Source organism: Talpa occidentalis, unplaced genomic scaffold (assembly GCF_014898055.3).
Source record: "Talpa occidentalis isolate TD23 unplaced genomic scaffold, MPIMG_talOcc4v2.1 talOcc4.4, whole genome shotgun sequence".
Lineage (NCBI taxonomy): Eukaryota > Metazoa > Chordata > Mammalia > Eulipotyphla > Talpidae > Talpa > Talpa occidentalis.
The window spans coordinates 115442605-115468911 of record NW_023604295.1 but is presented as its reverse complement, the minus strand read 5'-3'; the positions used below and the strand labels follow the sequence as shown (position 1 = coordinate 115468911).

Sequence of the window (26307 nt, the reverse complement as noted above, 5' to 3'; positions counted from 1 at the left end):
TAATGTGGGTGCTGGAAAATTATTGCAAATAATTTAGGAAATTCTCATAAATAGCAATGAGCAAAAGGGAGTTTGACTTTATTTTCGCCCTTGGCAACTATTAGAGAGTAACAGAAAGCTACTGTATATCAACTGGAAAAAACCACTTAAATGTTAACTAAAATTTCATCTTTCATAACCTAACATCATCTTCACTCCAATTCATGACCTAATATGTAAATTACAATTGAACATATTCTAAAATAAATTCTGTTTTCCTTATTTCAGTTTAAAGAATCATTAGTAAATGTTCAGCTCATAACAGGAATTAACCTGGATTCTTTCTCCTCACTACCTTTCAATATCTAATCCAATTTTTACTGATTCTCTGTCCTATAAACAGCTTGAACAGGATCACTTCTAACCTTTTTCATGTTACCACTTTCACCTAAGCTATAAATTCTCTTCATCCAGCTACCCTGTTTTGTGCTTGTTGTTGATTTGTTGTTTTCGGTTATTGTAACATCACTAATGAAAATGATTACATTTGCTTATTTATTTATTACTTTTTAGGGTTTACTGTCTGAATCCTTCACTGGAATATAAACTCCACAAGAATAGGATTTTTTTGGTGCTAGATTCCAGTGTTAGAAGAGTGCCTTACCCATTTAAGGGGATAAATATTAACTGAATAAAAAAAATCAACACTGTGGGTAACTATATACCATAGTCTATCTTCTTTCTGGAGTATAAGGTCCAAAATCAGGACTTCCAACATGAATTACACTTGCAGGAATCTTGAGATTTTCATACTTTCTATGGATATACCTGCTTCCCTCTTCTTGCTCCTCTTGTGGCCAACTTTTTAAGCTTGTATGATTTCCAAGCATCCTACAACATCCCAGCCTGAATACTAACAGACTGTCTGCCTTTGCTTTCCCAAGGGTGGTACTAAAGCTCTCCAAACTCACTTTCTTTTTCTTTTTCTTTATTTTTTTGTTCGAAAGATGTACTGGAAACTCTCTGCTAGAGACCTTGTCTTCCCAAAAACTATCTTGTCTATTGGTGATTATCTAAGAGTGCTTTCCAGGTACTGCTGTACCATAACCAGAGTCCAAGCACAAGACCTATTACCCAACACACAGGTAGGGATGAGATACCTCCTAGGTCCCGTGGCATATGGTACTGGGTCACAGAGCTCCTACAAATGTACTTTCGGCTAAGGATAGATTCCAAGTTATTGTTGTGGGGCCAGGGGAAGGAACACAAGGGACATTTTATTTAGCCATGTTGCTGACATCACTCTCCTTTATCAAATACTTCATGAAAAAATACCAGAGTTCTGCCCATTGGCAGAACAATTCTATAAGAAAATGGCCCCCAAAAGAAGACACACTTATATAAAATAAGGTAGACTTCAAATTAAAAAAAGGTGACAGAGACATAAATGGTTACTACATAATTATCAAGGGGATATACACCAAGACATAACATTCATTAACATATATTCACCAAATAAAGGAGTTCCAAAATTTGTTAGATAATTACTGTCATCTCTGAAAACAGACATAATGCATTAGAGAAAATGCATATGTAGTAGGAGACTTCAACACCCCACTCTCACCAAGAGACTGATCAATGATGTAAAAATAAACAAAGACACATAGCCCTAAATAAAGATCTAGACCACATGGGCATAACACACATCTATAACATTGCATCCTAAAATAACTGAATTCACATTTTTCTCAAGAACACATGGATAATTCTCCAGAATAGACAACATACTGGGCCACAAAACAAATATCAACAAATACATGAAAATTGAAATCATACCAACTATCTTCTCTGACCACAAGGCATCAAACAAGAAATCAACTATGAAAAGAAAGGAACCCCCTCATTACATAGAAAATGAAGAACAAACTATTGGAAGACCGCTGGATTAATGAGTAAATCAAAGAAGAAATTAAAAAATACACCGAGACAAATGACAAGGAGGATACAACTTTCCAGAATGTATGGGACAAAGAAAAAAAGGGAGAAACTCAAATAAACAGGATCAGAAATGAGAGAGGAGAAATTACAATGGACACAGCATAAATTCAGAGGATAACTGGAGAGATTTACTATGAAAATTTATATGCAAACAAATTCAACAATCTAGAAGATATGGACAAGTTCTTGGAATTATACAAGCATCCAACGCTGGACAAAAAAGAAACAGAAAACCCCCCCCCCAAAAAAAATTACAAGCAATGAAATTGAAAGAGTAATCAAAACCCTTCCAATAACAAAAGCCCAGGACCAGTTTCACAAATGACTTCTACCAAATATTCAAAGATGAACTGGAGCCTATCCTACAAAAAGTCTTCCAAAAAATTGAGAAAGAAGGAATACTACCAAATATATTTTCTGACGCTAACATTACACTAATACCAAAACCAAACAAAGAAAATATACAGAAAAAGAAAACTATAGTACTATCTCCCTAATGAACACAGATGCAAAATTCCTCAATATAATCCTAGCAAACAGAATCCAACAATGCATCAAAAGGATAATACACCATGACCAAGTAGGATTTATTCCAGGGGCACAAGGATGGTTCAATATCCAAAAATCAATTAATGTAATCTACCACATCAACAAAAAGAAAGTTAAAACCACATAATCATATCAATAGATGCTGGGAAAGCATCTGATTAAAGTTCAACATCCATTTATGATGAAGGCCCTCAAAATTCTTGGGATAGAAGGAACATTACTTAACATAATAAAAAAAAATATGACACACTCACAGCTAATCTCATTTTTCTTTTAAGATTTATTTATTTATTTATGCAAGCACTGGGTATAGTCAGAAGAGCAGGAGGGTGAGAGAATTCACCAGAGCCAGAGCGGGGAACAGAACAGGCAAACTGATGAAATACACTGCTGAGGGGAGCAGTGGGTGCAGTAGGAGAGGTCTGTCACACAATGTGGGACCCTTGCCAGGGATCAAACCAGTGCTGCAGAGGCTGCAGGCAGCTTCACAGCCCAGCACTCAACCACTGTGCCACCAGGGGAGGCCCCAGCTAATATCATTCTAAATGGTGAAAAACTGAAAGCCTTCCTTTTAAGATTGGGAACAAGACAAGGTTGCCAATTCTCACCACTGCTTCTCAATATAATAATGAAGTCCTAGCTAGGCAAGTAAAACCACAACTATTTGCAGACAATATGCTAATGTATATAGACAACCCTAAAAACATTATAGAAAAGCTAATTAAAATAATAAACCAGTTTAGTAAAGTAGAAAGATACAAAATCAACACACAAAAAATAAGTAGCCTTCCTATATGTAAACCATATGAAGAAGAAAAAATTTTAAGAAACCATTCCATTTACAATTGTACCAAAAAAAAAAAAAATTAAATACCTGGGAATAAACCTAACAAAGGAAGTGAACAACCTATATAAAGAAAATTATAAAACATTGTTAAAATAAATAGAAGACTACAGAAAGAAATGGAAAGACATGCCTTGCTCATGAATTGGAAGAATTAACATAATCAAAATGGCCATCCTGCCAAAAGCAATTTACAGATTCAATGCAATTCCAATAAAATTTTCAAAGAAATAGGGCAAATTATTCAAAGAAATAGAACAAATATTGGTGAAATTTACATGGAATCACAAAAAAAAAACTCAAATAACCAAAACACTCCTGACTAAAATGGATAATGGAGGCATCACATGCCCAAACTATACTGCAAAGCCATAATAGTTAAATCAGTATGGTGCTAGAACAAAAACAGACACACAGACCAATGGAATCAAATTGAAAACCCAGAATTAAAGCCAAACATATATGGACAATTAATTTATGACAAGGATAGTCTATTCAATAAATGGTGCTGGAAAAACTGGATCACCATTATGTAAAAGAATGAAACTAGACTACTATCTCACACTATGCACAAATCAACTCAAAATAAAGACTTGAACATAAGACCTAAAACCATCAAATATATAGAAAAAACACAGGCAAAACACTGTATGACATACATCTCAGAAACATCTTTAAAGACTCATCCCCTGACGCAAAGAAAGTGATGGAAAATATAAATAGCTGAGACTACATCAAACTGTGTAGAGTTTGGACAGAAAAAGCTTTTGAACAGCAAAGAGACAATAACCGAAACAAAGAGACACCCTACTGATTGGGAGAAAATATTTACATGCCACACAACTGATAAGGGACTAATTTCACAGATCTACAAAGAGCTTACACAACTCACAAAAACAAAAGCAAACAATCCAGTCAAAAAATGGGCAGACCAGATAAAGACACTTCTCCAAAGAAGAAATGCAAATGGCTAACAGGTATATGAAAACATGCTCAACATCACTTGTAATCAGGGAAATGCTAATCAAAACCATAATGAGATACTACCTTATACCAGTAGGAATGGCACGTATTAAAAAAAAAAAAAACTGGTAAAAACAAATGCTGGCAAGGATGCGGAGAAAAAGGAAAGCTCTTACACTGCTGGTAGGAATACTATTCAGCAATCAAAAAAGAAAAAATATCATGCCATTTGCAGCAACGTAGCTGGAGCTGAAGGGGATTATCCTCTGAAATAAGTCGGAAGGAAAAAGAAAAATATCAGATGGTTTCACTTATAGGAGGATTATAGGGGAACTAAACAAGGGATGGGGGAAAAATAGACAAAATTAGCAGGCAACTATTAATCGGAGACATTCTGCAGGGGAGAAGGAGGAAGACAGATTAAAATAGGGGCAGAAAGAGCACAAGAGACTATGATGGCAGTTCACAGGTGACTTGCTTCTGAGAATTTTATGGAGACTATGCCTGAGAGGAGAAAGTAAACTGTACAAAAATGAATAATGATGCAAATATATATAAATAATAATAAATGAATCATATTATAGCATACTAAATTTGAAAAAACAGACGTGAAAGAGAATAACTTGTATATAGAGAAAATTTTAATTCTATATATTAATAAAGAATTGCCCATAGCCTTCGTAATGTTAGTAAAAATGCTAAGAACTATTTAGATGTTACAGAATCATATACCTTTTCCAAATATGGCCTCACAACGTGCATCAAGATCATGGCACTCTCCATCATAACACATGAATTTTCCTTTTTTGCACAAATGTCCATTATGTACAGTTATATCAGGCTGACAGTTGCCTGAGCTTCCATTACAATATTCAGTAATATCACATTCAGGATGCGCTGTGGGCCTACATTCAAATCCTGAACTTTGAAACTAACAGAAATTAGAATACAAAAAAAAAAAAGCATTATCTATACATAAGAATGCTGTGCTTATCAATATTAATTTCAATATTATATTAAATTCATTTATACTTTATTTCTTCAATAATGGCTATTAGTTTCTTTATATAAAGCATTATACTAATTATTTTTAAAATTTGAATATTATCAACTAAAACAGGAGATAAAATATATGTGCAAGGAAAACTATGACACAAAAATGATGTGAGGAATGTCAAAGTTTTTTTTGTGTTTCAGTGCAAGAGAGGAAAAATCACTTTTAGCTTGGGATAATTATTATTTTTGATGAAAACAGTGTGTTACTTGACAAGTTCCAAAGAAAATATACTTATTCAAACCAGTTTGTAAATCTGAAATATTTGTTTTTCTATGACAGATGTGAAACATAAGTAATTGAGAATTAAAAAAGGGAAACCAACAAGTGATTAAGGAAGCATTTCAACTACACAAGTCTTTGGAGAAAAAGAACTCAGTTGTAACCTTTTTCCTGAATACTCTAATTCATTAATACTCTATGTATACAATTCTGAAAATCTGTATAAAGAATCGTATTGGGTTCTCACACTACTTGATGACTTCTACTTGACACTAAAATCAAATGAAGACAGTGACAGGAGCCATTAAAATATCTTTCAGTCAAATGACCTTGCATAGTAAGTTAATAGCTTGACTTTTGTACTAACACTGCAGCATTTGGAAAGTTTTACTTCTAGTGAGTTTCATTATCCCACTTAGGGAAACATTTTTATTAAAAAAAAATATAAATACTGGATAGTGTGAACTAAAATAGTACCTTTTAATAGGAATCATCTATATTGAAGAAATCTATAATTGCACTCAAACAGGGCTTAAAAATGACAGCAACAAGTCAGGGAGAATAATGGCATTAGAAGGAGACCCATGACCAAATTAAAGTTCATAAAATCAGAAACTGATTCTGATTTTATTTGAAAGTTCATTTATTTTGACTCGCAGATATAGGTCCAAGAGTTCTAAAGAATCCCTGACATAATTTGGAAGGTATTAAAAACTTAAATCATACTTTACAGTCTTTCTTGCAGCACAGTCCTCCATCACATTCTGCTCCAGGTTTCAGCTTACAAGTCCGAGGGTCACAACAGATATTACCTGCACATTGCTATGATGAGGAATGCACAAGTAAAAATACATCATGACAGTACTATAAACTTTGGAAGCAGTTATATTAACTGGGCATTTTTAGTTCTGTGGAAGGATAAGATTATGCATACTGTTGACATTTGTTGACTTTTGCATCTCTAAACAATTAAACAATTAATATACCAAGGCAGGAATTTTACTTCAGGTCAAAACAGAGCAACTGGCACCCTACCAATTCTCTATTTAATTAAAACACTGGGCAAAAAAAAAGATGAAACAAATATTTTCAGAAATTGGATAATAATGACAGAGTAGAATGATGGCTAGCTACCAAAGCCTTGAGAATGGGAAGAAAAGGGATCTATTGATCAAAGGGTACAAACTTTTATTTAGAAGATGAAATACTTCTCAGGATATAATGTACAGCATACTAACTATAGTTAAGAACATTATATTTGTAATACTGAAAACTTTCTAAGAGGACAGGTGAAGTTTTCTCACAAGAGACACCAAAAAATGTATAACTATGTGAGATGATGGGTATGTTAATACAAATATCAAAATTTTCAAGTTGTACATTGTAAATATATACAAATCTTATTTTTCAACAGGACCTAAATAAAACTTAGGGGATGGGGGAGAGAAGAGTGTGCAGAGTTTAAGCAAAGTTAGAGGAAACAATCCCCAAGACTGTCTTGATTTCTTATATCAATCACAAGTTTAGCAGATTCCAAAATCCAATCCCATATTTGCTAATATACTAGAAGCACTCATAGACCTCACTGAAAGCTATTACACTTACAGTTATGATTTATTATAGGTATAGGATACAAACTTAAATCAGTCAAAAGAAGAAGTACTAAGGACAGAATCCAGGAAAAGCACTAAACATGAAATTCCAATTGCCTTCACCCCATGGAAACAGACACATTATTTTCCTAGCATTGATGGATGCAACTACCTAGTTCATTCTATGAGGCCATTATTACTCTAATAGCAAAACCAGACAAAGACATTACAATAAAGGAAAATTTATGAGAGACTAGTGTGTCTCATAAACATAGGTAACAAAATTCTTAATAAAATATTTGTAAATCACACCAACAACATATAAAAAGAATATTATACCACAACCAAGTGAAATGTATCCCCAGTATACAAGGCTAGCTCATCACACAAACATCAATTAACATAATCAATGATATCAATAGGATGGTAAGAAAAATCATAAGACTGTAACAATTGATGTAGAAAAAGCATTTGAGGGCATCCCTGGTGGCACAAGGGGTTGAGACACAGCTCTATGAAGCTATCTGCAGCCACTGCAGCATGAGTTCAATCCCCGGCCAGGGAGATAACCCACATGGTGTAGCAGACCTCTCCTATCTCACCTGCTGCTTCACTCAGCAGTGTATTTCAGTCATTCTGCCTGTTCTGCTCCCCACTCTGTCTCTGGTGAATCCTCTCACCCCCCCATACACACACCTGGCTTACACCCCAGCTCTTGTATGCATAAATAAATAAAATGAATCTTAAAAAAAAGAAAAATCACTTGACAAACTCTTAACAGTTATTACATAAAATGTTACTATATAAAGCTTTATCTATAAATTCAATGCAATTCCAATCAAAATTCCAGAAAGCTGTTTTGTGAATATTGACAAACTGGTTCTAAAATCTGTATGGAGAGGCAAAAGACCCAGAATAATCAATATAATACTGAAAAAGGAGGGAGGGAAGATATGGAAATAGTGTGCCTAGATTGAGAGATTCAAAACTGGTAAGATAGTCATTCTCCCAAAACTGGTATATAGATATAGCAAAATTCCTACATACACATACTGATTCTCCAATTTATATGAAAATACAAAAGTCCTAGGATAGCAAGAGTATCCTGAAAAAGAACAAAGTTCAGTTATCTACACTATGTTTTCAACACTTACTATAATATGTACATTAAGTAAGACAGAGTGGAATTGGCATAAGGACAGACATATAAATTAAAAAAAGATCCAGGGATACACATACATGTCTGGTAATTTATTTTCATAAGGATGCTAAGATAATGCAATGATGAAAAGATAGCCACTTTTACAAATACTGCTAGAAAAATTTGATATTCATATGGAGGTTAATAAACCTACAATAAATCTCTCACCAAACACAAAAGCAAACTCAAAATAGAGTGAAAGACATATTGTATAACTTGTAGTAAAAAACATAGGTGAAAATATTCATGACCTTGGACAAGCAAAGATTTCTTTGGACACAAAGAGCATAACCAAAGAAGAAAAGAATAATAAAAATAAAATATGCCTACGATTCAAAAATGTTGATGAAACTGAAAAGGCAATCCATATGTTGGAAACAAGTATTTCTAATAAACATAAATAAGAACTGATATCCAACCTATAAAATAAAATCTTTTTTTTTTAAGATTTATTTATTTATTTATACAAGCACTGGGTACAGTCAGAAGCGCAGGAGGGTGAGAGAATTCACCAGAGCCAGAGTGGGGAGCAGAGCAGGCAGAAGGCTGCTGAGGGGAGCAGCGGGCGGCAGAAGAGGTCTGCGGGACCCTCCTCCGGTGGCCGGGGAGCAGCTGGGGATCGAACCGGCGCTGCAGAGGCTGCAGGCAGCTTCGCAACCCAGCGCTCAACCTCTGCACTACCGGGGAGGCCCAAAATAAAATCTTATAAATCAATAATAACGAAAACCAACTTTTAAAAGGTATGAAAAAATTTTTCAAACAACAAATAGCCAATAAGGACATAAGAACATGTTCAACATTGGTACAGTTATCAAAAAATGCAAATCAAAACCATTGGAATGCCTAATATTTAAAGGGCTGACATTATCAAATTCTGGAAAGGATATGGGGGATATAAAAAGTTTATATGTTAATGAGAGGAGTGTAAAATGATACAACCACTTAGGATAAAGTTTGTTACAAACATACACTTATCACATGACTCAGAAATCCTTCTTTTAGGAATTCAGCATAATGATTCAATGCTGCTGACAACTCAACTGTCCACTAGCAGGGGAATGGAAACAGATTTTGATATATCCAAACAATTAAATACTACTGGGGGTGGGAGGCAAAGAAATTACTGTGGCATAAAACAATTACATTTTTCAGGGCTTCCCTATAAAGTAAATCATCCCAAAACACCCAAATTTCAGACTAATATTAACACAATCTTCTCTCACCATACTACTGATTCCAATGTGGTGTAATACTAAGAATACTCGGTGGTCTGTTGACATACTAATCTTCAATAAGACATTTATAAGATCAAGCACAGGTTTGGAATCTAGAAGGTTACGTTGGACTCCTCTTTTTTCCCATCAGGAATCTTGTCTTGGAGCACATTTTATATTTACTTTAAAAGCCTCAATCTATAAAATTTAGACAGAATAGTCTTACATGTATTTGAGCCTGATTTCCTTTACTGCCAATATTCTATATGGTATTCAGTCATATTTGAGATGTATAGCGCTAGAGAAAAGAGATTAACTGAAACAATAAATTTATTAATCAATTCCTAGTTAACAGACTTACTGTAAAATTACCACAGTCGCAGCTTTCTGTTCCCTCCACTCTGCCATTGCCACAGACTTGCTTCGGAGCACGTTGCATTTGTGGCTTATTCTGCAGACATTTGGCACCCATATTTGAAATAAAATTTTCAAAGTCATTCAAACTGCAACTGCTAAACATCTTCACACCACTGAATTGCCTAAACATGAATCCATATAATGTCATTAACAGAATACTTCTATATGCACAGTTCTTTGTTACACAAATTAATTTCAAAATGTTAAATGTAGTAGTTAACATAAATGTTTAAAAACAAATACAAGCTAAAATCACTCTTGAAAGGACATGTGATTTTTACTCACTGGAATATATGTCCTTATTAAAATTTAGTACAAAAATTAGTACAACTCAGTATCAAAAAATTAACAATCCAATTAGAAAACAGACAAAAGACTTGAATAGACATTTCTCCAAAGACAGAGATATAAAAGGCCATCAAATACGTGAAAAGGTGTTCAACATTACTAATTATCTGAGAATTACAAATCAAAACTCAGTGAGCTATTTCCTCATACCTGTTGAGACAGTCATTAAAAAAAGTTACCTGTTGACTGGAATATAGAGAAATTGGTACTCTAATACACTGTTGGTGGGAATATAAATTGGAAAACAGTAGAGAGATTCCTCAGAAAATCTAAAATGGAATGACCTTATAACCCAGAAATTCCACTTCTGATACAGATCAAAAAAATTAAAATCAGAACCTCAAAAAGAAATCTATACTCCCTTGTTCACTATAGCTTTATTCATGGTAGCAAAGATATGGAGGCAAACTATATGTCTAGTGACTGATGTTTAGGTAAATGAAGTGTAGAATGTATGTGCAATGGAATATTGTTTTGCCTTTTAAAAAAAGGAAATTCTGCATAAGCAACAACATGGATGAATTTCCAGGTCATAATAATGCTAAGTGAAATAAGCCAGTCACAGAAAGATGAATACTGCCTGATTTCACTTACACGAGATAGCTAAAACAGTCATATTCAAAAGTACAGAGGGTAGAATGGTAGTTGCAGAAGCTAGGGAAAACGGGGTTGTTCAATGAATATGGAGTTTCACTTACGCAAGATGAATAAATTCTAAAAATTCATTCTACAACAGTCTCTATAGTTAACAGTAATATCTTACATATTTCAAAAGTATCAAGTATTCCCATCACAAGAATAAATTAAGAACACATCAATTTTAATCTTACATGCATTACAAATATATCTACCAAAGAGAAAAACTGTATTTTTGTGTGTGTGATTGCCTACAAATTATTGCTCACAGAAAAACAATGATGATATACGTTTATTTTTTTGTTTTATTTTTTAATATTTTATTTTATATAATTCTTACATCATTTTTCATTTTTGCACAGTGCATGCATTTTCATTTTGGTTATATTCCCCGTACAATTCCCAACCACCTTATTTTGGCCCTGATCCCTCCTCTTTCTCCCCACCCCCATTACTATGTCTCTGGTTTATAGCTGCTTGTTGCTTTTGATTTTTCTTTATATGATTAGTCTTTTTCCTGGTCCCTTATTTAGTTTTTTCTAAATTCCTGCTATGAGTGAGATCATCTGATATTTTTCTTTTTCTTTCTGGCTTATTTCACTGAGCATGATCCCTTCCAGTTCCATCCATGTTGCTGCAAACTGCATGTGTTTGTCTTTTTTGATTGCTGAGTAATATTCCATTGTGTATATGTACCACATCTTCTTGATCCAGTCATCTGTTTTTGGGCATTTGGGTTGTTTCCATTGCTTACCTATTGTAAATAGTGCTGCTATGAACATAGGGGTGCAGGTGCCCTTTTGAATTAATGTTTCTTAGTCCTTTGGGTAAATATCTAGGAGTAGAATTGCTGGATCATATGGAAGCTCCATCTTTAGTAGGTTGAGGAATCTCCACACAGCTTTCCATAGTGGTTGGACCATTTTGCACTCCCACCAGCAGCGCAGGAGAGTTCCTTTTTTCTCCACATCCACATCCTCGCCAACATTTGTTGTTGCTAGTTTTTTTTTAATATGTGCCATTCTCACTGGTGTAAAATGGTATCTCATTGTAGTTTTGATTTCTTTAATTTGATGTAGTCCCAGCTGTTTATCTTTGCCTTCACTATCACTACTTTGGGTGATGTGTCTGTAAAGATGTCTTTGAGGTGCATGTCATGTAGTGTTTTGCCTATATTTCCTTCTATATATTTTATAGTTTCAGGTCTTATGTGTAGTTCTTTAATCCATTTTGAGTTGGTTTTTGTGCATGGTGTGAGGTAGTAGTCAAGCTTCATTCTTAGATGTTCCTTACTTCCTACACATTTGTTGTCTTATTTGCTTTTTTTTGTAGTTGGGGTGCTAAAGACTTAGTTTTTGTTTGTTTCTCTTCTTTTTTCACCTTGGTGGCAGGTGGAGGAGTGAAGGGTATCTGGGGCTCAAAGACTAGGTCTCAGTCCTATGAGGAGAGGAAATAACTCCAGACTATATGTCACCTCCTATACATTTACATTTATGGGGCGGTGAAACAGGGGGAGGGGGCCTCCCTGGTGGCGCAGCGGTTGAGCGCTGGGTTGTGAAGCTGCCCGCGGCCTCTGCAGCGCCGGTTCGATCCCCGGCTGCTCCCCGGCCACTGGAGGAGGGTCCCACATGGCGTGCAGACGTCTCCTGCCGCCCTCTGCTCCCCTCAGCAGTGTACTTCGGTCCTTCTGCCTGCTCTGCTCCCCGCTCTGGCTCTGGTGAATTCTCTCACCCTCCCGCACTTCTGACTGTACCCAGTGCATGTATAAAGAAAACAAACAAGCAAATAAATAAATAAATAAAACATGCCTCTAAAAAAAAAAAAAAAATATATATATATATATATTAAAAAAAAAAGAAACAGGGAGAGGGAGGAACACAAGGGAATATAGTGATGATGCCCAGGTGATATAGTGGTGGGAGAACTGTGGGGACAACAACAGTGTAAGGGGAAAAAAAATAAATTTAAAAAACTGTATAATATTTTGACTTTGAACTAATTATAGCCAATTATAAGTTGGACAATATGTATAAAAGCATTTTAAATATTATAAAGCACTATATAAATCTAGAAGTTTATTGACATAGATTCAAAAACCAGAATCCCTGGGTTCAAAACTTGGGTCTGCCAAAAATTAACTATTTCACCATGGATAACTATCCCTTTTCTAACTCTGTTTCTCATTTGTAAAAATGGGAATAAAAGGACCTTTCCTTTAGATAGGTTTTGAGAATCATATGAATTAATATATGTAAGTGTTCAGGATGATCTCTAGCACAAAATAAGTGCAATGCAAATATTTGTTATTATTATTATTATTAATACTAGATTCTCAGTGGCCTATGCAAATATCTATTACAGCATAATTGAGAATAGTTGGCAAAATGGACAATAGATTCAGAATTGTAAATTCTCATATAATTCATCTCTATATAAGTTATATATTGGATTCAATAAGCATATATTTTAATTCAATACATTTAATAAAATTATATATATATATATTTACACACATAATATTACTTACATGTAATATGCTTAGAACTAATTGGTGGTATATGTGTGCATATGTGTATATATATGTATATGTGTGTGAGTTTAAGCAAGTTTTAAATTTTATATAAGTTAACCCTTAAATACTGCTTAGGAGTGATTATGAAACGAGCAAATTTTCAAAGTTAATGCCTTTTTCACTTTTCATTGTTTAGTTATGAATATACGTCATACTTAATATAGGTCCTTTCCACAAATTAAAAAAAAATAGTACCAATGACACCTCCTGTAGCCTTTGTTTCAGATACTAATTGGGGAATATTGACAAATATTTAACTAATCCATCACATACTCATGAGATTTTACAGTTTTGAAAATTATTTCACATTTTATCTTCTCATTTTATTTTTATAGCACTCTGTGAAGTAAGAGAATAGGCATAAGCACTCCTATTTTAAAGACTAGAAAAATTAATCTAAGCAAGATAATTAATCTAAAATTAATCTAAGCAAGGAAACTCTATGGGGACTACACCTGAGGGGAAAGAAAAAAAAAAAGCAAACATTGTTTAAAAATGAACAATGATGTAAAAAATATATAAATAAAAATAAAATAGAAAATAAATAAATAAAAACAAAGGCTACTTGTTTTGGCCAGTGACATATTCTCAGAGATCCTTACTAAATCATTTCATAAAATACACAGCTAAGGAAAATCCCTTTGCTAATGTATCTAATAAAGTAAATTTGTTATCACTCACTGTTCTTAATGGCACAGTTCCCTCCATACTCTTTTTATACTTAAAATTTTGTTTCTATTTTCTATTCCTTGGTCCATTTATAGCTAATTAATACTATAAGTATTCACACTTCAAATATTGGTTGTAAGTAAAACAACCAATAACAAAACCTTATTTTTTTAAAAACTTACATAGCTTCTGGATTCATTACACAAATGACTCCTGGACATTGACATTGCTTTGGATCATCATATGATAGTCCAAGACTGAGTCCCAGCATCTGAGTGACAATAACTGAAAATGCCTCTAAAGTTATCCTCTTGGTATACTACATTAACAAAAAAGAAAATTCAAATGAAAAGTGATTCATTGAAAAGTGGTATTATTTTTATAATTCTAACATTTTTTATTCCAATACTTTAAAATAAACAAATGTTCTTTAGACAAGTGAGAACTAAAGCTCTTCCTATGAAATTTTCTGAGATAAAAGCATATTGAATCTATGCCCAGTTTTGCCCCAATGTAACAACAGCATGCCTAGCATCATTTCTAAGTAGCTACCATACTGGTATAAAAGCACTGTTTTTTGTATTAGACTTTTTTTGCTATATGGATCATGACTTTAAACTTACCTAATTTCTTATAAACAGCTCTCATATTCATTTAGGAGCCTACATGATACCCTGCCTCCCCAGCTCACAAATTGGTCATATAACCAAATAGTTCAGTTTAAGTTTGCTCTCTGCTTCCTGCAAGATTTTGACACAATTAACTGGTGTCAGGAAAAGTCACAGAAGACATCACCAACATGGAGGCGAAGGGACACTAGGATTAAATTCTCCCATGAAAACAACTGATGGGGAGAAGCAGTTACGGGTTCCTGGTAGGACCCAGACGTGCTGGACAAAGTTGGGGACACTGGCGACCCGCGCAGAGGCAGAGGGAAGGTGGGAACGCCAGGGGAAGGGAGGGGAGAAAATCATAGATCTAGAATCCTCCCCCACCACCCGCGAGGCCGGCCCAGTCCACCCAGCAGAAAAGGAAGCGAGGCGTTTTGGAGGCCACGGGAGAATCCTGAGACCTCGGAGAACTCCGGAAAGTGCCAGGGGGGAAACCAGGCCGCGGGGTGGGCGCACAGCGCTGGGTGCCAGCTCCTCAGTTGTGGCGCCTCCTAACCCACCTCCCCCAGCGCCCCCCAAACCCCCTCCACCTCCCGCCTTTTTCCAGAGACGGCGGGAACAGCGCAGTTCTGGAAGTTTACCAGAGTTTACTAAGTTTACTAGTGATCAGAACTACATCACTAACCACCTCCCCGGAAACCCGGAGGCTGTCCCCGAGGTGCCTCCAGGAAGGACACACCCTTCAGGGGTCGCACCTACCAGCCAGCGGGAGGGGATCAGATGGCGCCTCACGGGGCTAGTCCCTACATTGGGGGCCACTAGAGACCCCAAGACCACAGGTGGAAGGAGGCCTCAAGAGCCCCCGCCCTTGCCCAACTACCTCAGCGACCCAGAGTGCCGACCCTCCCACACCCGCATCTGCAGTGGACACTGTCAGAGACTGGTGGACATGCCACAGTTTACACCTCGCACTCAGTGCTCTTTCTTTATCCTCCCTCCACACACCACAAGGCCGAGAGCAGCCCTGGGAAGACGATCCCGCACAGCCCTCCGGCGCCCCCCAGCGGAACAGACTAAAACAGCGATGCTAGCTCACTGGGAGCCATCAAAGGCCAGAGAAGCAACTCTCCCCCAGCCTGTGAGAGTGTTTGTTTGTTTATGGGTCATTTGGTTGAGTGTTGTGCCTCTCACTCTTTACTACCTCTGTTTTCTGTTTACTCTAGTTTTCTCCTCTCTCCCCTTTAACATTATTATTACTATTTTCTCTTCTCTTTCTGTTGCTTCCCCTCCTCTCCCTTCTCCTTTTTCCTACCTTGTCCCTTTTATTCTTCCCCTGCCTTTATCCCTTTTACATTTCCTTATCACCCTTTTTTTTCCTCTTCTCTCTTTTGTCACTCCTTATTCTCTTTGGAGTCCTGTATTTTTCCAAGACACGCCTAGAGGAACCTAGCAGCTCAGCAGAGTACATTCTACCCAACCTAGAAACACCTTCCAGTGGACTTGGCCGCAGCATGTGTCTGGAGGTACAGCAGTCCACAAGAGACTCTTGACTACCACAGGCTGAGACTTTAGATCCCATTCTACATAGTGGGGACCAAAAAAGCAAGGGCTCCTGTAGCAAATCACAGCTCAAAACAACATCTACCACAATAGAAGAGTGCCTAGACATGTACCCAAGTGGGAACTGCAGGAACCCCCAACTTCCAAATCCAGTTGCCCCCAACACCCTAGGAAGAGCAACAGGAAGTACCACCTGTCTAGAGCTGGGGTACAGCTGAAGACAACAGGGGGGGAAATACAAGAACCCCCACCTACACCTCTACTCACCAGCCACAGTGACTCACATACCAGGCATACACATCTAGGCCTCAGCACCAGACATCATGCCCGCCAGCACCAGTGGTAATGGGGCATTATGAACAGAGCAAAACCAAAGGCAAACAATAGGAAGAAAGAAAAATACAAGCAATCAAAATGGCCCTTCTGGGAACAATACACCATAGAAAGAAAGTCAACCTCCAGAACCCAATAATATGAACACAGAAGAATATCTCTGCCTGGCAGAAAAAGAATTCAGAATTGCCACAATGAAAACACTTACAGAATTAAAAGAAAGGTGGGGCCTCCCCTGGTGTAGGGGTTAAAGTCTCAGTGCTATCAAGCTGTCACCAGCCACTGCAGCATGAGTTCCATCCCCAGCCAGGGAGCTAACCCACATGGTGCAGCAGACCTCTCCTGTCTCCTTCCCTCAGCAGTATATTTCAATAGATCCATCTGTTCTGATCACCACTCTGTCTGGTGAATCCTCTCACCCCCCCTCCCCCACACCTCTGGCCTACACCCCAGTTCTTGTATGCATAAATAAATAAATATCTATATATACAAGAATTAAGAGAAAATGTAGAAAGGGGAAAAAAATACAAACAATGAATTGAGGAATAAGAATGAATCCCTAAAGAAGAAATTGAAGGAAGTGAAAAATATCCAAAAATTAGTAGAGAAGCTCAGAATTCTGGGGAAAACCATGAAAACAGAAGAAACAGAAGAATGAATCAGTACTCTTCTAGACACAGACATAAAAAGAGCCAAAAAAGAAAAGGAAAGAGAAGTACAAAGGAAAAAGAATGAAGAAACAATTTAAGAACTACCTGACACCATGAGGAAAGGAAATACTAGAGTCATAGTAATCCCAAAAAGGTAAGGAGAGAGACTAAGAAATCAAGGAAGAGAACTTCCGAAACATGAAGAAGGAAATGACAATAAATATAAAGGAAGCCAGAAATTACCACAAAAAAGGAAATTACCCTGAAAAAGGGGAAAACTACAGCAAGACAGATAATAGTAAAGTTTCCAAGAGTCTAAGACAAGGAAAAAATAATGAAAATGATGAGGGCAAAGAAACAGATAACCTATAAAGGAAAAATCAATCAAATGACATCAGATTTCTCTGAAGAAACAATACAGGTAAGAAGAGAATGGAGTGACATATTAACAAACTCCAGGTCAACAAATGTCAACCAAGAATACTTTACCCTGCAACGCTCTCCTTCCTCTATGAAGGAAAAATAAGGAGCTCCTCAGACAAACAATCTTCAGAAATTCATTACTACTAAACCCACACTCCAAAAACTACTACAAGTAGCCCTAAAGCCAAAACCAACAGAGAAATGAATTGGAAGAACAGAATAAGGTAAGGAATAGAATCACAAATAGGCAAACAAAAAGGTAAATATGGATACCAGTGTATCAATATTAACTCTAAATATAATGGACTAAACTCAATCAATAAAAAGACACAGAGTTGCAGGCTAGATTTTTTAAAAAACAGAACCCAACCTTCTGCTGTCTATAGGAAACTCATTTAAGTACAAAAGATAAACATAGATTGAAAGCAAAGGCTGCAAACAATCCTACAAGCAAAAGTCTCAAAAAAGAAGGCAGGAACAGCTATACTTATATAGGATAAAATAGACTTCAAACTAAAAAAGGTAAAAAGAGACATAGACGGTCACTACATTATGATTAAGGGGACAATACGTCAAGAAAACATAACACTCATCAACATATACTCCCCAAATGAAGGAGCACCAAAATATACCAGACAATTATTAGTACCCTTAAAACAGATATTAGAGAAAATACATATGTAGTAGATTTCAACACCCCACTTACACCAATTGACAGATCAACAAGACAAAAAAAATAAACAAGAGGTAGAAAATAAACAATAAACTAGAGCTCTACATAAGGACCTAGGCATCATGGGCTTAACAGACATCTATAGGATGCTGCACCCAAAAAATCTGAGTACACATTTTTCTCAAGTGCACGCAGATCATTCTCCAGGATTGATTACATACTGGGACACAAGACAAACCTCAACAGATACATTAAGATCAAAATCATACCAACTATCTTCCCTGATCATAAAGGCATCAAACTAGAAATAAATCATTAAAAGAAAGCAAGGTACCCTCCTACGTCACAGAGACAGAAACACAGTACTGGAAGACCACTGGATTAATGAGAAGATCAAAGAAAATGTTAAAAATACTTAGAGAGGAACAACAATGAGGACACAACTTTCCAGATTGCATGGGACACAGCAAAAGCAATAATAAGAGGAAAGTATATAGCAATACAGACTCAAATCAAGAAACAAGAAAGAACTCAAACAACCTAATCTCCAATCGCAAAGAATTAGAAAAATAACAACAAAAAACCCCAATATCCAGTATAAGAAAGGAAGTAATAAAAATCAAAGCAGAAATAAATGAAATAAAAATTAAAAAAGCAATCCAAAAGATCAATGAAACCAAAAGTTGGTTCTTTGAAAAAATAAACAAAATCAACAAACCTCAAGTCAGGCTCACAAAGGAAAAATGGGAGAAAACACAAATAGGATCATAAATGAAAGAGGAGAAGTTATAATAGACACAGCAGAAACCAAAAGCATAATCAGAGATTATGAACAGTGAGATGCAAATATGTTCAACAATCTAGAAGAGTTGGACAAATTCCTAGAACTATACAATCATCCAAAACAAAATAGAAGAAAAAGAACACCTAAATAGACCAATTACAAGCAGTGAAATTGAAACAGTAATCAAAACACTCCCCAAAAACAAAAGCCCAGGACCTGAAGCTTTCACAAATGAATTGAATTCTAACAAACGTTCAGAAACAAACTAGTGCTTATTGTATACAAACTCTTCCAAGAAATAGGGAAGGAAGAAATACACCAACAATGTTTTATAAAGTTAACATTACACTAATACCAAAACCAAACAAGGACAATGCAAAAAAAAGAAAACTACAGCCCAATCTCTCTTATGAACACTGATGCAAAAATCCTCAACAAAATCTTAGCCAACAGAACCCAACAATGCATCAAAAGTGTAATACACTATGGGGCCTCCCCGGTGGTGCAGCGGTTGAGCGCTGGGTTGCGAAGCTGCCCGCAGCCTCTGCAGCGCCAGTTCGATCCCCGGCTGGTCCAGGCCACCGGAGGATGGTCCCACATGGTGCGCAGACCTCTCCTGCCGCCCGCTGCTCCCCTCAGCAGTGTACTTCGGTCCTTCTGCCTGCTCTGCTCCCCGCTCTGGCTCTGGTGAATTCACTCACCCTCCGTGCTTCTGACTGTACCCAGTGCTTGTATAAATAAATAAATAAATAAACAAATAAATAAATAAATAAATAAATAAATAAATAAATAAATAAATGAACAAACAAACAAATAAATAAAAATCTTAAAAATAAAATAAAATAAAATAAAAAAGTATAATACACTATGTGCCTCCCTGATGGCGCAAGGGGTTAAGACACAACCTATGAAGCTATCTGCAGCCACTGCAGCATGAGTTTGAGCCCCGGCCAGGGAGCTATCCACATGGCGCAGCAGACCTCTCCTGACTCACCTGCTGCTCCCCTCAGCAGTGTATTTCAGTCAATCTGCCTGTCCTGTTCCCCATTCTGTCTCTGGTGAATCCTCTCACCACCCACACCTCTGGCCTGTACCCCAGTTCTTATATGCATAAATAAATAAATCTTTAAAAAAAAATATATATATATAATACATTATGACCAAGTTGGATTTTTCTAGGGACATACAGATGGTTCAACATCTGGAAATCAACTAATGTAATCCAATATAGCAACAAAAAGAAAAAGAAAAACCATATGATCATATCAATAAATGCTAAGAAAGCATTCAACAAAGTTCAACATCCATTTATGATGAAGGCCCTTGAAATCCTTGGGATAGAAAGAAGATACCTTAGCATAATAAAAGCCATATACAACAAATCCATAGCCAGTATTATCTTCAATAGTGGAAAGCTGAAAGCCTTTCCCCTAAGATCTTGAACAGGCAAGGATATCCGCCCTCATGACTACTTTTCAATATAATACTGGAAGGCCTAGCCAGAGCAATAAAACAAGAGAAATACATACAAGGAATCCAAATAGGGAAAGAAGATGTAAAACTGCCACTATTTGCAGATGATAGATAATATGTAGAGAGAATCCTAAAAACTCCACAGAAAAACTAATCAAAATCATCAACCAGTTTAGTAAAGTAGCAGGATACAAAATCAACACATGCAAATCAGTAGTCTTCCTATATGAAAACAATCAACCTGAAGAAGAAGAAATTAAGAAAACCCTCCCTTTTATAATTGAATCAAAAAAAATCAAATACTTGGGAATAAACCTAACAAAAGAGGTGAAGGATATATACAAAGAAAATTATAAGACATTGTCAAAAGAAACAGAAGACACAAAGAAATGGAAAGACATCTCTTGCTCATGGATTGGAAGAATTAACATTATTAAAATGGCCATCCTACCAAAAGCAATTTACAGATTCAATGCTATTCTGCTAAAAATTTCAATAACATTCTTTTAAGAAATAAAACAAATATTGATGAAATTCATATGGAACCACAAAAACCTTGAATAGCCAAAGTTCTCCTGACTAAAAAGGAAAATGGAGGAATCACATGCCCTGATTTCAAATTATACTACAAAACCATAATAATTAAAACTGCATGGTGGGCCTCCCCGGTGGCGCAGCGGTTGAGCGCTGGGTTGCGAAGATGCCCGCAGCCTCTGCAGCACCAGTTCGATCCCCGGCTGCTCCCCGGCCACCAGAGGAGGGTCCCACATGGCGCTCAGACCTCTCCTGCCGCCCGCTGCTCCCCTCAGCAGTGTACTTCGGTCCTTCTGCCTGCTCTGCTCCCCGCTCTGGCTCTGGTGAATTCTCTCACCCTCCTGAGCTTCTGACTGTACCCAGTGCATGTATAAACAAACAAACAAACAGACAAACAAACAAACAAACAAACAAATAAATAAAACATGCCTCTATAAAAAAAAAAAAAACTGCATGGTACTGGGAAAAAAAAACACAGTGACCAATGGAATCTAATAGAAAACCCAGAAATAAACCCACAGACTTATGGACAACTAATCTTTGACAAAGGATTTTTTATCTGGATTGTATACTGGTCTAGTCCCTATGGAAAACAGTATGGAGGTTTCACAGTCTATTCAAAATAAATCTACCATATGATGCAGCAATTTCACTGCTAGGTTTCAACCTGAAGAATGCAAAAACACTAATTCAAAGGGATAGAGGCACTCCTATGTTCATTGTAGCCCTATTTACAATAGCCAAGCTATGGAAACAACCTCATGCCCAAGGACAGAGACCTGGATTAAAAAAATGTGGTGTACATGCACAATGGAATACTAACAGCATAAAAAATTTAAAAGATGAACTCTTGCTATTTATATCAACATGGATGGAACTGGAAGAGATTATACTAAGCAAAGTAAGTCTCAGAAGGAGAAAGACAAATACTGGATGGTTTCACTTATACGTAGAATATAGAGAAAAAAAGACTAAGAAACAACCAAACCATTAACAAACCCTAGAATTGACATTATGGGATGGGATGTCAGGAATAAAATGGGGAGAGAGCACAAAGGACTTGGTGCTGGGGGAGAAGGGTGTTTTGATTGTGGGTATGGTATGGTGACATGTATCTCAGATGTGATCCTATCACTTTGAATCACATGCAGTGTTATAAATCAATGTTAGCTCAGTTTTAAAAAGGGAAAGAGGTATAATAATTTTTAATTTAATCTCATGTTCTATATGATGACAATGGTTTTTCATTTTTTATATGTTTTGAATTCTAAAATGTTGGTCAGTTTGTAATTATTATGCATATTCTATGAGATATAACATGTTTTATGTGACCAGTAGACAAAGTTTGTTCATTGTGCTGTTGAAATCTTCTATATCTTTACAACATTTTGTCTGTTTTTTTTTTTTTTCTGTGGCTAGGAGTGTGAAACTCCCATTCTGTGGATTGTCATTATCTTCTTGCTAATTTGGTAAAAATATGTTTGCTGTGATTAGTATGTGTACATAAGTTTATAGCTATTATTTGTTTTTGAATATATTGGTTTTTATTTTTCTGAAGTAACTTCATTTTACTCTATTGATTTTTTTGTTACATAGTGTAGTTTGTTTGATATCATAGGTGGATTATTATTCTTTTTAAACTTTCTGTGTCAAATTTTATTTTGAAAAAATGAAAATCAAGCAAAAGTAAATAAAAATATAATAAAAAAATTTATTTAAATGATAATGCAGTCTGTAATCACATATGTAATAATAGTGTAATAATATACTAAGTAATAATATAAAATATATCATGCAGTGATATATAATGTGTTTTAACAATATAAATATATTAAAATAATAAATATATATGACATATATATGACAAATAGGTTAGGCTAAATATGTCAAAGATAATGTTACCATTATGCTCATAAATCAAAATAGGTGTACGAATGTATATGTTTTAAATAAGCCAATTTAACTACCAGAAGAATGGAATTGAAATTATAAATTCTAGAATAGGGTACATGACAAGGATAAAGGAGAAGATTTTATTATCAATTTTTGTTTGAAACTGTTTTACCATGTACATGCATAAATTCTATAATAAAAAATAACTTAGGGTATACAAAATATGTGCTAAAAAACCCCATTTTTATAACAATATATAAAGAGAGAAAGAGTCACATTAACAAATAAAAACACAAAGTAGAATGCACATATCAATCAAAATACTACTAGTAGTTATCCCTTTCTGCACTGGAAGATGCCAGATTATATGAATTTCCTTACATGTACCTTGAAAATTTGGTGTGAATAATAATTTTGTAATTAATATGTAGAGTACTTAAACTTGTTTTTTAAAATAATCTTTCAATGGCTCATCTACTTATGCCAGTAATTTATTTACATATATCATATTTATAAATAACACAAGGTATTCAAAACAGGCATAAAATGTTCTATTAAATACTGTGCTTTGAAGATCTGAAACATTTTAAAGAACTGTCATACTTTGGAGCCTCCCTGGTAGTGCAAGGGGTTAAGACACAACCTATGAAGCTATCCACAGCCAGTGCAGCACGAGTTAGATCTCAGGCCAGGGAGCTACCCACATGGCGGAGCAGACCTCTCCTGACTTGCCCGCTGCTCCCCTCAGCAGTGTATTTCAGTCAGTCTGTCTGTTCTGTTCCCCACTCTGTCTCTGGTGAATCCTCTCACCCCCCGCACCTCTGGCCTGTACCCCAGTTCTTGTATGCATAAATAAGTAATTTTTTTTTTAAAAAAAGAACTATCACACTTTTTGGTTGATCATTTCTTTATATTTTAAGCATTTATCTGTGAGACTATTTCTCCAATTTTATATCTATAAGCAAAAGTCTATTTGGGTTATAGAAATTTCTTTACAGATCATTTTTCATCATGCACTAATCTATATATTAAGAAATGATTGTACATTTGTGATATTTTTTATCCAGTTTAACTTCCAAATAATGCAACAATTATTCTATAAAGTACTCTTCCTTCTACACACTTCAAATGGAAAAGAAATGCAATCCTTAAATATAAATATAGATGTGAACCATATAAAATACATATTACGAAGTTGGGAAATTTTAAAATGTATAATTTTTTAATAATAAAATTAACTAGTTACATACCAAAACAATTCCTGCAGAATGCTGGATAACACACATCTTTCCAGGAAACGTTGCTCCCACATACTCTGGATAATCCCTATAGCTAAATAAATAAGTGTACATTTATAATTAATTTTAACAAACAATTTAAATGTGGAAATTCCTGCTAAAAATTGTAGTTCATAAAAATTGAGAATATAATCTTTCCACATGTCCTTAATTGTTTCAAATTTGAAAGATATTCTTAATTAAATGAGATTAAGCACTCTGGATTTCTAAAATATATCCAATGGGTCCAAGATTTTGATGGCTTTACTGTTCTTATCACATTTGGTTAGATTTACAGAGGTATTTGATCAAGTTTATTGATCAAAAGCATTTTGATAAATGACAATGGATTAAAATTTTTCATTCATATAGAAAAACTAACCAGTTACAGATAAGAATTACATTATTGTTTTACAACTTCATGTTATTATTTCTTCTTTGAACAAAACACCAGTTAAGTAGGATACCAATTGCTGTATAATAACTACTTTGAGAGATGGACATAAGCTATTCAATTGAAACTTCAATTAAAGCCAGTGAAATATATATTATTGTTATCTCAGTGAACAAATCAAACATCAGATGGAAGTATCAGTAAATTTCTCAAGACAGCACAATTAATAGGTGCTATGGAAGGATTTTTACCTGAATAGTTTGAATCCAGAGCCATACTCTCAACTAAGGTATACGTGCTTCAAACATATCCTGCCATTATAGAGCCCTGCCAAAAAATAGATCCCAGATGTGCTGGTACTCAATTCTCAATTTGAAATGCCCCAGTTGGTCTCAATTGCACTTGAATTCACAGTTGCACTATCTCCCTACTGCTATCTTTCTTTTTGTCTCTCTGATATTGTTTATACCTAACCCCTCCAGTACTTTTTCCTAGTATTTACTCTGAATGCCCAACTTTGGTTTTAAGTTCCAATGTCTAAATGTTTACACTCTTTCTTCATCCAAGTAAGTTCTCCCAAAAGATATTTTAAGGAATCCTCTTTACAAGTTTTAAGATTTCCCCTAAGATGCAACATATACTCTTGATGACCTGCACTCGAAAGCTATTTTTTACTTATTACTAATCACCAGTCTCAAGAATATCAAACCAGTTGTGAAAATCAACTGTCAAGGTCTACTGTCTTGCCTTTTTCATTATTTTCTAGCATCCTTTCTCCCTTCAAAGGTTCGGTTCCAGTGCAAATTATGAATTCCATGCTCAGAAAAGAACTACAAAATTATTCAGTTTCATGCTTCTAAGCACATTATTTGTTACCTGGACTGCTTTCCCCCTCATTTTTCCACCTACTGAATTTAAACATGCCTATCTCTGCTTCCCACTTCTTTTTATTTATTTATTTATTTATTTTTAATTATTTATTTTTTACATCATTGTTCTTTTTTAAACAATATTTGCTTCCCCACCCCAGGTGTAGTCCCTATTGAATTTCCTTCACCAAGGCACCCGTGCACCATCACCTCAGTCCCCTGTGCTCCTTCCTCCTTCCCTTTGATCCCTCTCCCTCCTCTTCCCCTGCAGGATGTCTTTGGCTTATAATTGTTGTTTTGTTGGGTTTTTTTAACACTGATGTCTTATTTGGTTCCTCTATATTCCTCCTATAAGTGAAACCATCCGATATTTTTCTCCTTTCTTCTAACTTATTTCACTGAGCATAATTCCTTTTAGCTCTATCCATGTTGCTGTAAATGGCATGAGTTTATCTTTTTTGATTGCTGAGTAACATTCCATTGTGTATATATACCACGTCTTCTTGATCCAGTCATCTACTTTTGGACATTTGGGTTGTTTCCAGGTTTTACCTATTATAAGTAGTGCTGCCATA

At 35.6% G+C, this 26307-nt stretch overlaps 1 protein-coding gene across 3 annotated transcripts in view; it reads right to left on the bottom strand.

Annotated features, from left to right (window-relative positions):
* Positions 1 to 26307, bottom strand: part of ADAM32 (ADAM metallopeptidase domain 32) — a 106304-nt gene that overhangs the window by 43781 nt on the left and 36216 nt on the right. For all 3 annotated transcript variants that reach the window (XM_037526101.1, XM_037526102.1, XM_054700900.1), the window contains 5 exons: positions 24443 to 24524; positions 14441 to 14577; positions 9978 to 10155; positions 6336 to 6431; positions 5066 to 5264 (listed from right to left, as the gene is read on the bottom strand). In XM_037526101.1, coding sequence (XP_037381998.1) covers positions 5066 to 5264; positions 6336 to 6431; positions 9978 to 10155; positions 14441 to 14577; positions 24443 to 24524 — 692 coding nt within the window. The remainder of the gene's footprint in view (positions 1 to 5065; positions 5265 to 6335; positions 6432 to 9977; positions 10156 to 14440; positions 14578 to 24442; positions 24525 to 26307) is intronic.